General features: G+C 38.2%; 1 protein-coding gene across 2 annotated transcripts in view; it reads left to right on the top strand.

Annotated features, from left to right (window-relative positions):
- Positions 1–13,481, top strand: part of ELMO1 (engulfment and cell motility 1) — a 549,163-nt gene that overhangs the window by 169,366 nt on the left and 366,316 nt on the right. For both annotated transcript variants that reach the window (XM_063113910.1, XM_063113909.1), the window contains exon 7: positions 3,599–3,634. In XM_063113910.1, the coding sequence (XP_062969980.1) occupies positions 3,599–3,634 (36 nt within the window). The remainder of the gene's footprint in view (positions 1–3,598; positions 3,635–13,481) is intronic.

The following is a 13,481-nucleotide window of genomic DNA, read 5'->3' as shown; positions in this document are numbered from 1 at the left end:
TTCCATGCGGTCCCTGCGGTCTGCCCAGCTGCACGGGCCACTCGCTGCTTCCAGCTCCCTCTGCCCGCGATCCTGGAGCACGCACTCCACAAAGCTGCAGAAGTCCCAACAGAACAGTCCTGCGGGGCCCCTGCCAGAAATTTGCATCACAAAGCCCAAAGAGGCCAACCTTCTTAGGCTTTGTCAGAGGTTGTGTGGCAGAAAATTCCTGAAACAGGGTCTGCCCCTCTTCACCCCTTGTGTGTTCTTTCTGCTTTTGTCCCTGAGGCTGGTCATGGAAATGAGGAGGGGTCACACAGTTTAAAGAGAGATTATCTTTGCTAGCGAAAAGAATGCCATTCCTTGGGCTGAGGCGAGAGGTTTCTGGCCATTGTGCAGCATCAGCCTTCCCAGAATCATTTCTCTTCTGGTCACGTTTCTTTTACAAATGGGTGTAATGAGAGAGTGAGGGAGAGAGAATATACCAGTTAGGACAACAGACAAACGTCACAACAAGAAGTTTCCCTTCTCCGTATGCATAATCCGAAGCCAAAGTGAGGATGCAAAGTTGGGAAGCAAGAAACACTGTGACTCAGCTCTGATTTATCTCTGCACGTGGTCAGGGACACGTCTCCAAGGCCAGGGAGGAGGAACACATGTAAAAACCTAAGGCGCGCAGGCCCCAGGACAGAGAGTTATTTTGAAACTTTGCAGTGACTGCTTTATAGATCACACACACACGCACACGCACACACGCATGCACACGCACACACACGCGTGCACACGCACACACACACACACACACACACACAGAGTATTTTATCTCACGACAGTTTCAAACTTACAGAAAACTTGCAAGAATAGAACCGAGAACTCCCATTCCTCTTTGCCTAGAGATCCCATTTAGGTTTCACCAGTTGTCCCCGATTGTACCTTTCACAAAAAGGGTCAAACTCAAGGCAGGTCGTTCTGTCCCCTAGTGTCCATCAGTCTGGAACTCTTCCTCAGTCATTCCCTTTTCCTTCATGACTTTGTCTTTTTTTTTTTTTTTCTGACTTTGGCATGTTTTAATTATAGGCCAGCTGTTTTGTAAAGTATCCTCTAGTGTGGGTTCATTAAAAGGTAATTTGTTAAAGATAATTTTCAGAGAAAGGTAAAATTATACAGATATACAAATGAACACATGTTGAAAGAATTTATTTTACTCACGTGATAGGAGGGAACCAGGCAGATGTTGTAACTGTTTCATAGGAAAGGTTGGAAGAGCACAAATTTATGTGGAGCAAAGGAATGTTGAGATGGACCGCAAATGGAGACACAACTGGTTTTCCTGTCCACCAGCAGGAGGAAGTCAGTTAAATCACTGCCAGACCAGGACTCTATCTGTCTATCTCCATCAGTTACCTCCAGCTTACAAAGAGTCACAAAATAGCTCAAAGTCAACAGGGCTAGAATCTGAAAACCCAGAAGGATGTGGTATAGATACTGCATAGTTTTCCATTGAAACACAAATATTTTTTCTTCAAGTTTGTCCAGTGTTTTCTCATGAGTATATGTCTTTGCTGGAGTATCACAGGTGCTTTTAAAATTTTTTTTCTTGATTGTATCTTGTTGATGGCACATGATGTCTCTTGGTCTTCTTACTTGTGTTAACTTTGACGACGTGGTTAAGATAGTGTCTTCCAGATGTCTCCACTGTAACCTTTCTTCCCACCTTTGTAATTAATTAATAAATAATTTGTAGGGAGATGCTTTGAAACTGTGTAAAATCCTATTTCTTGTGCCAATTTTACCCACCAGTTTTGATATTGATGTTTGTTGTAATTAATTATTACTCTGATGATTTCCGAAGGGGGATGTTCTAATGCTGTCATTCCTTCTACATTTACTAGTTGGCTTTATTTCCTACCAATTTATTTATTCATCTATCTCCAGTGGGATGCTGGAGCTCGCACCGCTTCCTGAGAGTTGTTTGCACAACTCTTCCAGCTCTGGGTTCACGGTGGCCTTGGTGAGAGTAGGGACACCATGGGAATTGGAAAATGGTACAAATCAGATTTTTGTGTTTTCCCCAAGGTATCTGGTTCGTAAACATGGTCAAGTATGTCACTCGTTATAACAGTGTGGGCTCACTTGTTCCTTTCTTATTCAGTGGGGTATAATCTATTATTGTTATTACTTATTTTGATGCTCAGCTTGTCCCTGATTTGGCCTATGGAAGCTCCTTCATGCTGTCTTCTGTGTCCTTCTGACCTGAGTCCCGTTATGCAGCATTTCTTTACTTTCTGGCTCAGCAAGGTGTTCCCAGTTTATCCAGATCTCTCCTTGCCCCAGCCCTGGCCTGAGCCAGTTCTCCACAGAGCGATGGTTCCTTTTCGTGGAGAGTCGTGCACATGTCTCCCCTCCTGCTCAGGCCTGCCTCCCCCCAGCCACCTCGTTCTCTCACCCTGCCCAATGCCTTTTGGATGAAGGAAGGAAAGAAAATAATAAATATTTTTTAAAGCAAGGCAGGTAAAGGAGGGGGTGAGGAAGGGGAGGAAGGAGATTTCTTTATATGTGTTTTCAACTTCCCGGTATTACCAAAGACTGGATTTAGTCTTCACATGGTTGTGTGGGTCTCTAAAGTGGTTATGTTTTATATGCCTGAGAATGTGAAACTTCTTCTGAAGAACAAAATCATTCATCCAGCATGTAGTGAGTACCTACTCTGTAAGTGCCTGCCATACTAGTTACCCAGTGCAGAGCCTATGCTCAAAGAGCTGGAAGGACAGTGGGATGTCCTAAGGCCTGCGGCTGATGCGTCCTTAGGGCCTGAGGCATGCAGACACGAGCACCACCGTCAGTCTGGTCGAGGAAGGGAAAGCGAGGCCAGGGAGGCTTTCAGAGGAGCCTAGAAGGAGGTGAATTTGGGGATAGCACTTAGCTAGCTAGACGAGGAGGAGCAGGATACTTAACACAGAGGGAAGTGCATCTTAAAGCCAGAGAGATCTGGCAGACTTGAGGACTGGGAAGCTGCTGGACCAGGCTAGAATCATTGCTTCTTCATCCTCTCCAGCCAGGTTTTTAAAGCACCACTGTTTTTCCTTGCAGCCAGGTGTGTCTATTGCAGGTGGCCACCCCAGAGCTCCAGTCTCGGTGTCCAGCACTCGTGCAGTGTCTCATTGCAAAGACACTGCAGGGTCTTCCCTCGGAAGAAGCAATCTCCCTCTCAAGAAAGGAGAAAGTAGAACTAGTGGGTGTTTTACCAAAGAAGGATAGTGAGATATTTCTTCATAGTCAAGTACTTTTTGGCTCAATCTTTCTCATTGCAAGTGTGTCCATGGTGAACCCTAAGGATTCCCTCCCGTTCTCATCCAAATGGAGTAGTGGTGTTGCCTTTCGCATAAGCAAGTGCAGGAGGTTGGTGACAGTAGTTGAATCCTGATCTTTTGATTGTTTCCTGTCATTATAGAACACCAATTTCTAATGACTTTGAATGATGTCTTGAAATGGACAAAGTTCCTTTACTTCTTGGCAGTTATATCTCTCCTATATCTACTCCTGATGATTAGGGTTTTTTGTGTGTTAAAATCATTGCTTTCAAACATGCTCCTCACGTGGTTGTTTTTAAATTTTGCAGACGATACCAGAAGTTGCAGAAGATTATGAAGCCTTGGTAAGAAAATATGATCAATTGATATTGATGATTTAACACTTTCTTCTTTTTTGCATAATTAAGCCCTGTCCTCTGACTGATAGTATAACTTTGCATCTAGATATTTTGAGGAAGTGATTTTTTTTTTCTTTTTGATGTTCTTATGAACAGTTTCTTTAAAATTTTTTTCCTCTTTTCTTTTTGCTTTTGAAGTAGAAAGGGTATTTTACGTTTGTAACCACTAAATAATCACATCAGAATTGCTATCCTTGTCCTGAAGCAATGCTAGGCAAAACTTTAAATATTACTTTAAACAAAACTTTCCTTTTCGTGGTCTATGTGATGTTCAAAGTCAAAAGTCTTTGATTTTCTTCAATGACTTGGAAAGAAGATCCACATTTTAAAAAAATATTCAGGATTGAAATATGCAATGAAAAATGTTTACTTTGAGTCTGAGAAAATACTTGATCACCTGTCTATTAAGTGAATTGTATGATAACTGTGTCTGGGATCTCAGAACTTCTTTCTTAGAGTTTTCCCTCCTAAGGGGCTTTCTTGTCTACTAAACAGGGCACGTCCAAATATGATCTAACAAACTCTCCAAAGTAGGCTAAACAAATTCCCATGGTGCCAAGCTTTTAACAGGTAATCTCAGTTTGAGAAGGAAGACCGAACAACATCTCAAAATATGCACTTTATTTTTTAAGCCTACGGAGAAAATTCTCATGACCCTCAATATATGATACTGTTCTCAGATCATTCATCCTTCCCTACTCCTCACACATAGAAAAAGTATTAGTTGCAGAAACTGCACTGATTATTAAATTATAATAAAGTGGAAAGTGGTATTGAGTTTCTAGAGTAAAGCTTCTTAAATTTTATTTTGATGTATTTAATACAGTAGCAGGACTTAATGGTAATGGCAGTAGATAGCATCTTTTATGATTGCTTACTCTATCCTGGGCACTGCTTCAATGTTTACAATCATTACTTCTAATCCACACTTATATCTACCACACAAGATCAGTATTTCCTGGGTGCAGAAGTTAAAATCAGATGGTACAGCTGGGATTGAAACCTATTTTCTCTCTGTCAGCCTCATCCAATTTGCTAATGTAGAGAAATTTGGGGCTCTGAAGCCAAAATACTTTCTTAAAATTTTGTCAGCCAGTAGTTTAAATATTTTTGTATATAGGGATGCTGGACACTTTGACTGTGATCCATGATTTCCCTTTATTAATCATAGGCAAAATCAATGTTAAGGGCCTTGGTTCTGGTAACAGCATAGTAGTGTGATCAGATTAACATTGGTAATTATAAAGTCTGGACAAAATATGGTAAATAAAACATCTAAAAACAACTATTTGAAGGCACTGGATAGCAACCCAAAGCAGGCAGAAAGAGGGACGTCAACCCTGGGCAGAGCAGATGGGCCTCGGATGAGATTTATGTGTTTGCAGCTTTTTGCCTGAGAAGACCTGCTCATCCAGGTGGATAGGGTGTCAGAAAGCCTGTCTTAGTAAGTTACTAAAAGGATATAGTTCAGGGCTAACAGAGTAACTAGATTATTAGTGGGAAATCTATGAAAGAAGGGAAGCTCAGAGAGTGTAACATCTCACATCTATATAAATTCTACCTAAATTCATTGCCTATCACTGAAGTGTAAATGTATGTTTGTGCAGAAACTCCAAGACCTGGTAAAAACAGCAAATGAAAACTGGAAGAATTTAGCAGAGATATCAACTGTCACTCACTGCAGATTTTGGAGTTTGATTAACTTCCTGCTAGAACAAAAACTAGCACGCATCAGAGGAACAGAACTGAATTCTGAGCCTTGACAATGTTTTATTCACAACATCTAGTATAACAATTAAAAATTACTAGGTATATAAAGAAATAGGAAGGGATGATCCATAGTTAAAAAAAGAAAAGCAGACAGTAGAAGCTGGCCATGAGATGACGAAGATGTTGGAATCGGCATACTTTAAAACAACTTTTATAAATAAATTAAAAGAAAGAAAAGCATCAGTATAATGAATACACGTATGGGGAGTCTTAACAAAGAAATGAAAACAATTAAAAATAACCAAGTGTAAATTATAAATCTGAAGAGTATAATCATTAAAATGAAAAATGTCCTGTATGGTGGTGGAATATGGCAGAAGAAGAGACAGTAACCTTGGAGATATATCAGTAAAAATGATTCAGTCTGAAAAATAGATAAAATGAATAGTGAATACTCGAGCTATGAAATAGTAACAAGTGATGTAAAATACATTTAATTGGAGTCCTAAAATGAGAGGAAAGAGAATGGGACAGAAAAATAGTTAAGGAAATGACAGAAAATAATGATAAGGGAAATACAAAGCAAGTTCTTCAGACTGAAGGAACATGATACTAGATAGACATTGGGATCTATAGGAAAGTATGAAGAACACTGGAAACTGTAACTATGTGGGTAACTATAAAAGATAAACTACAGTTTTCTTTCTTCAGACTTCTTTAAAAGATAAATTTCTTAGCCTGTTTTTGCTTACAACAGAATACCTGCAACTGAATAATTCATAAACAAATTATTTCATACAGTTTTAGACACTGAGAAGTACAAGGTTGAGGGAGTGTATCTGGTGAGAGCCTTCTTCCTGGTGGTGACTCTGTAGGGTCCCAAAGCAACACAGGGCATCACATGGTGAGAGTGCAAGAGTGCGATAATGTGCTAGCTCAGGTCCCACTTATTCTTATAAATGATTAATGATAACCTGTTAATCCATTAGCATATTAATTACTAGTCTATAAGTAGATTAATCCAGTCACCTTTTAAAGGCTCCACCTCTTAATAGTGCCACATTGGGAATAAAGTTTCATCGTGAATTTTAGAAGGGACATTCAAACCATAACAGCATATAACTGTATAAACCTAAAATTACAATGCTGTTTTGTAGGATTTAAAACATATGTAGATGTAATATATATGATAATAAGAGGACAAAAGATGAAGGTGTAAAAGAAACTACACGATAGCAAGCTTCCTATTGTATAATCTTCCTTTTAAGTAGATATTAATATGTTAATGGTACACATTGTAATCTATAGAGTCACAACTAAAATATGAATGCAAACAAACATAACTGAAAATCCAAATGAGGATTTAAATTGAACTCCTAAAAAATATTTTATTAACCCAAAAGAAGGTGAAAAAAGAGAAACAAAGAATGAAACATAGTTTGGGCAAATATAAAACAAATAACAAATTGGGTGACTTAAATTTAATCATATCGATACATTAAATGTAAATGGACTAAGCACTCCAATTAAAAGGCTTAGATTGTCAGATCAAATAACAAAAGGATGACACAGTTCTAAGCTGTTTATAAGAGATGTGCTATAAATACAAGGGCACATGTAGTTTAAAAGTAAAAGGATAGAAAAACATATATCATGCAAGTGCTAATAATAATGAAACTGAGTAGTTTTATTAATAACAGTTAAAGAAGACTTGAAGACAGTGTATTATCAGAGATAAAGAAGGATAATTAATAATAAAAAGTGGTTTAATAAAAAATTAAATTTGTATGTACCTAATAATAAGGCTTCAAAATACATGAAGAGGAAACTAACTAAAGGGAAAAATAGACAAACCCATCATCATAGTTGGACATTTTAACACAATTCTTTCCTAACTGATAGGAAAACTAGGCAAAATTAGTAAACATATAGAAAATCTGATCAACACTATGAAAGGTCTTGTTTTGATTGTCATATGTAGAGCATCACACCCATCAACAGCTGAGTACATATCCTTTTCAAGTGCACGTGACTGTTCATCAACATATCTCATATGCTGGGCTATAGCAAGTCTCAAGAATTTTCAAATGATTGAAACTGTGTAGATTATGTTCTTTGATCACAGGAAATTAGATTGGAAATCAATAACAATAAAATAGCTGAAAAGCCCCACATGTTTGAAAATTAGAAAACTCTCACATTACCCAGAAGTTAAGGAATAAACCTGGTTGAAATTGCAAAATATTTTTAACTCAATGGTAATGAAAATACAACAAACCAAATTTTCTAGATGCAGCTAAAACAGGGATAGAGGGATATTTAACCTTAAGTTCTTATATCAGAAAAGAATGGTTAAAGAAAAATCAGTGATCTAAGTTTCTACTTAACAAGATAGAAAAAAATGTGAAATAAACAAGATAGAAAAAAATGTGAAATAAGGAGAAGAGAATATAGGAAGAGCAGCAATCAATGAAATAGAAAAGAGACAAATAGAGAAAACAAAAGCCAACAATTGATTATTTGAAAATATTTATTAGGAAAAAAAGGAGAGGGAAACCCAAATATCAACACCGCGAATTCAAGAGAGGATATTGCTACAGATCCTACTGACATTAAAAGGAAAAGGAATTTTTTGAATAATTTTATGCCAATAAATTAAGAGTTTCGATTTTGGATGGAATGGACAAAGGCCTTGGAAAACAGAAATTGCCAAATGTGTCAGCCATGGCAACATCCAGCTTTGAGTTCCCTTTAAGAAAGAACTTGCTAATCAGCCAGGAGGAGTGCAATTAGTTGGTAGCTTCCAGCTACAGCACATTTAAGATCCATGGCGGCTTCTCAGCCACAGCTGTGCTCCTCCAAGGCAGACCCCAGTCAGTGAGTGTGGTGGGGGTACCAGGGCCTGGCCATCTGTGCCCATCGTGGTCTCCTCTAACAGACAGTGTTTGTTCTGGAGCCCTCCATCGAGTTGACTGAGACCTGGTCATATCTACATCTGTTTCCTCCCCCTCTTTCCTCTCACAGACATCAGACCTGCCTCATGGTTTGTAGCCTTCCCATACCCAATCCCACCATCTGCCCCTCTGTCTTTCATAGGCATTACCCAAACTCCCAGTAAACCTCTGCTCCCCTAACTCCACCTTAGTCTCTGCTTCTCAGTAGACTAAAGCTGACAAATCAAAACTGACTCATGAGGAAGCAGAAAATCTGAATACCGTAGCTATTAAAGAAATTTAATTCATTACCAAACACCTTCCCACAATGAAAACTGGTTACACTAGTGAATTCTAGTACATAGTTTCAGATGAAGTACCAAATTTACACACATTTTTTCAGAAAATAGAGGAAGGGGGATCGGTTCCCAATTACTGAATGCAGACAGTATCACTCTGATACCAAAACCTGACAGAGGCAATACAGAGAAGAAAAATTATAGGCTAGTATCCCCAATGAACAGATATGTGAAAATCCCCAGAAGCATATTAATGAATATAACCAACCACTATATGAAAAGAATAATGCATTGTGACCAATAAGAGTTTATCTCAGGAATGATTTAACATTTGAAAATCACTCAGTGTGACTCAGCATTTAACAAAATAAAGGAGAAACCTAAAGAGAAAAATCATCTTAATAGAAAAAAAAAAACATTTCATAGAATCCAATATCTCTTTATAATAAAAGTTCTCAGCAAGCTAGGACTACAAGGAATTTCCTCAATGTGATAAAGCCATCTACAAAAAATTCCTCATCCTTAATGTTGAAAGGCTAAATTTTCCAATCTTGAGGATTGGGAATAAGGAAAATATGTTGGTTTTCTGCACTTCTGTTCAACATTATACTGGAATTCTTAGCTATTGCAATAAGTCAAGAAAGAAATAAAAGGCATAATATCAGAAAGAAAGATGTAAAGCCATTTCTATTTGTAGAAGACATGATTGTCTGTGTAGAAAATCCCAAGGAATCTACAAGGATATAGTAGATATAATTGAATATATAAAATTAAATTAGTAATAAATATAATTGAATTTAGCAAGATCTCAGGATACATCATTAATATATAAAAACTGATGTATTTTTATATGTTAACAGCAGACAACAGGAAAATAAAATTTTTAAATTTTCTTTTGCAAAGTGCCAAAATCATAATTTTTTCTTAGGAATAAATCATAATAAATCATACTTATTCTTAGGAGCAAATTCAGCAAGACATGCAATATCAGTTCACTGAATAATAAGTATATTGCTGAGAGAAATTAAAGCAGAACTAAATAAGGGAAAAGCTATACCATTTCATGCATTGGAAGATATGATATTCAGATGGCACTTGTCCCCAAATTAATCTGTGGGCTCAATGCAATATTAATCAGTTTTTTTTTTGGAGAAATCACAAGCCAATCCTAAAATGGAAATGGAAATGCACAGGACCCAGGATAGCCAGAACAGTCAACAGCAAAGTTAAAGGATTTACTGACTTCAATTCTTACTATAACTTTTGTTGTTAAGACAGTCTAATATTTGTATAAGAAAGTAGACAAACAGACCATTGGAATAGAATAAGGTCTGGAATTGACATGCACTTAAATTTTCAACAAAAGGAGCCAGAAGAAAGCCTGCTGACGTGCGTCCGTCATTCTGTGATTCTGAAAGCTCAGGGCAGTGGCTGAAGGGCGATTTGGAAAGCCGTGCCTTTCAATGTACGTGAATTTTGCTTCCCCCCAAAAGAACGTATATGGAAAAATCCAAAGGGCAGGGCAGAACTATGTCCATTAACTTTGGTAATTAAGGATCTATTCAGTACATTGTATTGATGGCTTTGAAAGTTGCCTTTATTTTGGTCTCTCCCATTCTACACTGGGCATTCCACCCCATGAAAACGTTCGGAAGCACTACTCTTTCATAAAATCGGCAGCATAAATTTACATGCTCGTTTTGAGACTGGCTGAATCTTGTTGGAATGAAGACGGTCTCTCCCAAGTGATGAGAAACATTGATTTAAATCATTCCAGCGCACATGGTGTGTTGGCTGTGACAGCGGCTCTCAACCGGCGTGTGCAGTTGGTAGTTGGCTTGATTTGTGGCAGTCAGTACTGCAAAATCTTCAGCCTAGCACTTTATAAAAAACAAATAAGACAAACAAATAAAAATGTTACAGAATGTGCCATGCAGTTGCTTTATATTTGTAATTCTTTTAACCTTCGTACTCTGATTTCAGAGGTAGAACCTTGCCTTCTACCTTCCCTCTTTGGAGCCTGAGAATCACTCCTCTAGCAGTGGAAATAGACACCTATGTCAGGGTTCGATAAACCTCCTCAAGTGAAAGAGGTGACTGAGTCCCTTGATTAGGAATGCAATAAAATTTTAGTGAGGTCATCCTTTTCCTTGTAACTGAGGGTCTGACGAATTTTGAAAAAATTCTCCCTCGTGGAAACCTACTATACCACCCAGCAACCTGTTGTACCAAATTATGTATATTATATATAGAATATATATATATCATATTATATAATATGCAAATTTGATATCTATATGCATATTTTATATATTTTATCATATAACAGAATATGCATTATTACAATATTATATTAATATATTATATAATTCTATCTATCTGTCATCTACTTATCTATCATGTTGTTATAAGGACAAGAGAACCATCCTTCCTCTGAGCACGTTGGTTTGTGTGTGATGTGAAGAAGCTTTTCTCTCACTAATCAATCATTTGCACTGATGAATAATTGAAAAGCACGGATAGCCGTATCTGCAATCTCAGAAATGGAGCTGAAGAAATTGAACAGCGGCATTTGACAGCTGCAGAGATTGAAATCCTGGCCCCAAAACCAGCTTGGAAATTTGGAAACCAAATGATAGACTTTCTCCTGTCCTTCTTTTTTTCCAAGGTCCTTGTAGCCCATCTGAAGCGTGTGTGGACAGAGTTCTGGAGCATTTTAGGGGAGATTAATCATCTCCAAAGGATCCTAAAGCCATTTGGATCAGGGGCTCTTTGAGCAGGGAGCTAAGGAAATAGAGTCATTTTTGCTTTCAGATAATTTGAGAGAATAAATATAACTTATCTTTTGCTTTTAAAGTAGCTATTGACGACTGATGTCATCTGTGTGCCCAGTCTCAGACAGCTAATCAGGAATGTAAATAAGAGTTGAATAGCCAGAGTGAGTGTTTTCCTCTGCCACTTCCTGTCCCATTGCTTGTCCTATTATTGATGTCATTGAGGCAGATTTTTGTGTTGTGTGGAGGCCCTGGATGCCGTCCTCTGGTGTAGGGTGGAATTTTTTACATTTGAGTTCTTTTAGCATGGCACGTATAAGCAGTTATTAACTATTAGTTATTATATGGCTGTTGTTTTTCCTCTTTTTAAGTAAACAAAATAAATTAGCTAATATTGCTTATTCCTAATACTATACACTGTTATGTAATAATGTTTTTACAGTAATACTGTCTTCCCTTGTTTATTAATAAATCTTACTAATTATTTTTACCACCTGGCTCTTATTTTCCTGAGGCAATTTCCTATTTTTGCAATCTGATGTTTTCATTTTCTTGTGAGTTGTTGTCTGCAGAGTCATTCTGGAATTTTTATTTAACCTTTCTTGCTACTCTTAACCCTGTTTTCACTTGTCTTTCTAGTTTTTTGTTCTCTTCTTCAAATTAAGTTTACATCGTCTGGTTTGGAGTTTCTTTTTGAGGCACGAGCCTCTGATGCCACCTAGGGGCACCTGCAAGATTGGTGTTGCCCGTGTGCAGCTCTGAAAAGCTGGAGGTGCTAGCTGCTTTTCTGTCTGGCCTGAATGACTTGACTTTCCTTGCATTTTTTTTTTTTCCTGGTTCTGTGAGCACAGAATCCTTGACACAATGAAGGCAAAACATTTGAAAGTCATGGGTTTCCTTTGCCTTTTAAGAACATCACTTGTGCATGGTGATCATAGCTAACACTCACATGCTGCTTGCTGTTTGCTGCACACCTTTCAAGGGGCTTTAAGTATGTGAGCTTGTTTCACTTCTCTAATAGTCTCTGAATTAGGTATTTTCACCACCACCACCATCATTGTCATCCCCATTTTTAGAAAATGTGGAAACCGAAGCATGGACTGGTGGGGTAACTTGCCCATTTGAGCTGGAGGGGGAACCTCTGTTGTCTGACTCCAGAAGCCATTTGTGTCTAGTGTGTCTCATTCCCTCTGGTCTCCAGCAGCTTTGGATCGTGGTTCTTCTCTGAGAGCCACCTGCCTTGTTATAGGTTCCTTTCAGCATCCAACTTCTAAGACGATGCAGAATTTCAAAGGTAATTTTTTGAAGTTGGGCTGAGTGGAACAGGAGGAAGAAGGGAAATTGAGAAGCTGTTTTAAAAGGAATGTGGACCTGTTTTCCATTTTATTAGTTGAAAATAGATGGGAAGATTCAACCTAAATATGTTAGGAAACTGTAGTGTAGCAGTAATGGTACGTGTGATCCTAAAGATTAAAAATATGAATGACCAACTTTATTTTTTAAAAGTCGAGCATAAGGGGCCGGCCCCGTGGCTCACTCGGGAGAGTGCAGGGCTGGTAGCGCCGAGGCCACGGGTTCGGATCCTATATAGGGATGGCCGGTGCGTTCACTGGCTGAGCGCTGTGCAGACCACACCGTGCCGAGGGTTGCGATCCCCTTACCACTCAAAAAAAAAAAAAAAGTCGAGCATAGGAATCAGTGCTATTACATAATACAGTATGGAAATCCTGATTGGCATAATTCAATGTACTTAGAAAGTATTTATCTGGAGAGTTTTAAATTAATATTTGTGATGATGATAATTTATGATAAAGGCGAGTATCATAAAAGCTTCTGACCATCTGTCTGTTTAAGTGTTGTTTTGAAAGCTCTGGACACCAGGATATTGTCTGATAAGGGTCCCCAGTGGAACTGTTTTAGGACAGTGCTTTAACCCGAGCCCCCTCCTCTCTGTTTAGATTTCTAAACTGTGCATTAGACCACCCTTCAGCCTTCTGCACCACAGCGAGACTTATGGTCAGCCCACCCATTATATGGAGTTGTTATCTCCATAGATATTCCAGAAAACCTATTAACT

The sequence above is a fragment of the Cynocephalus volans genome, chromosome 11 (assembly GCF_027409185.1).
Source record: "Cynocephalus volans isolate mCynVol1 chromosome 11, mCynVol1.pri, whole genome shotgun sequence".
Lineage (NCBI taxonomy): Eukaryota > Metazoa > Chordata > Mammalia > Dermoptera > Cynocephalidae > Cynocephalus > Cynocephalus volans.
This window is presented reverse-complemented; position numbering and strand designations above follow the sequence as displayed.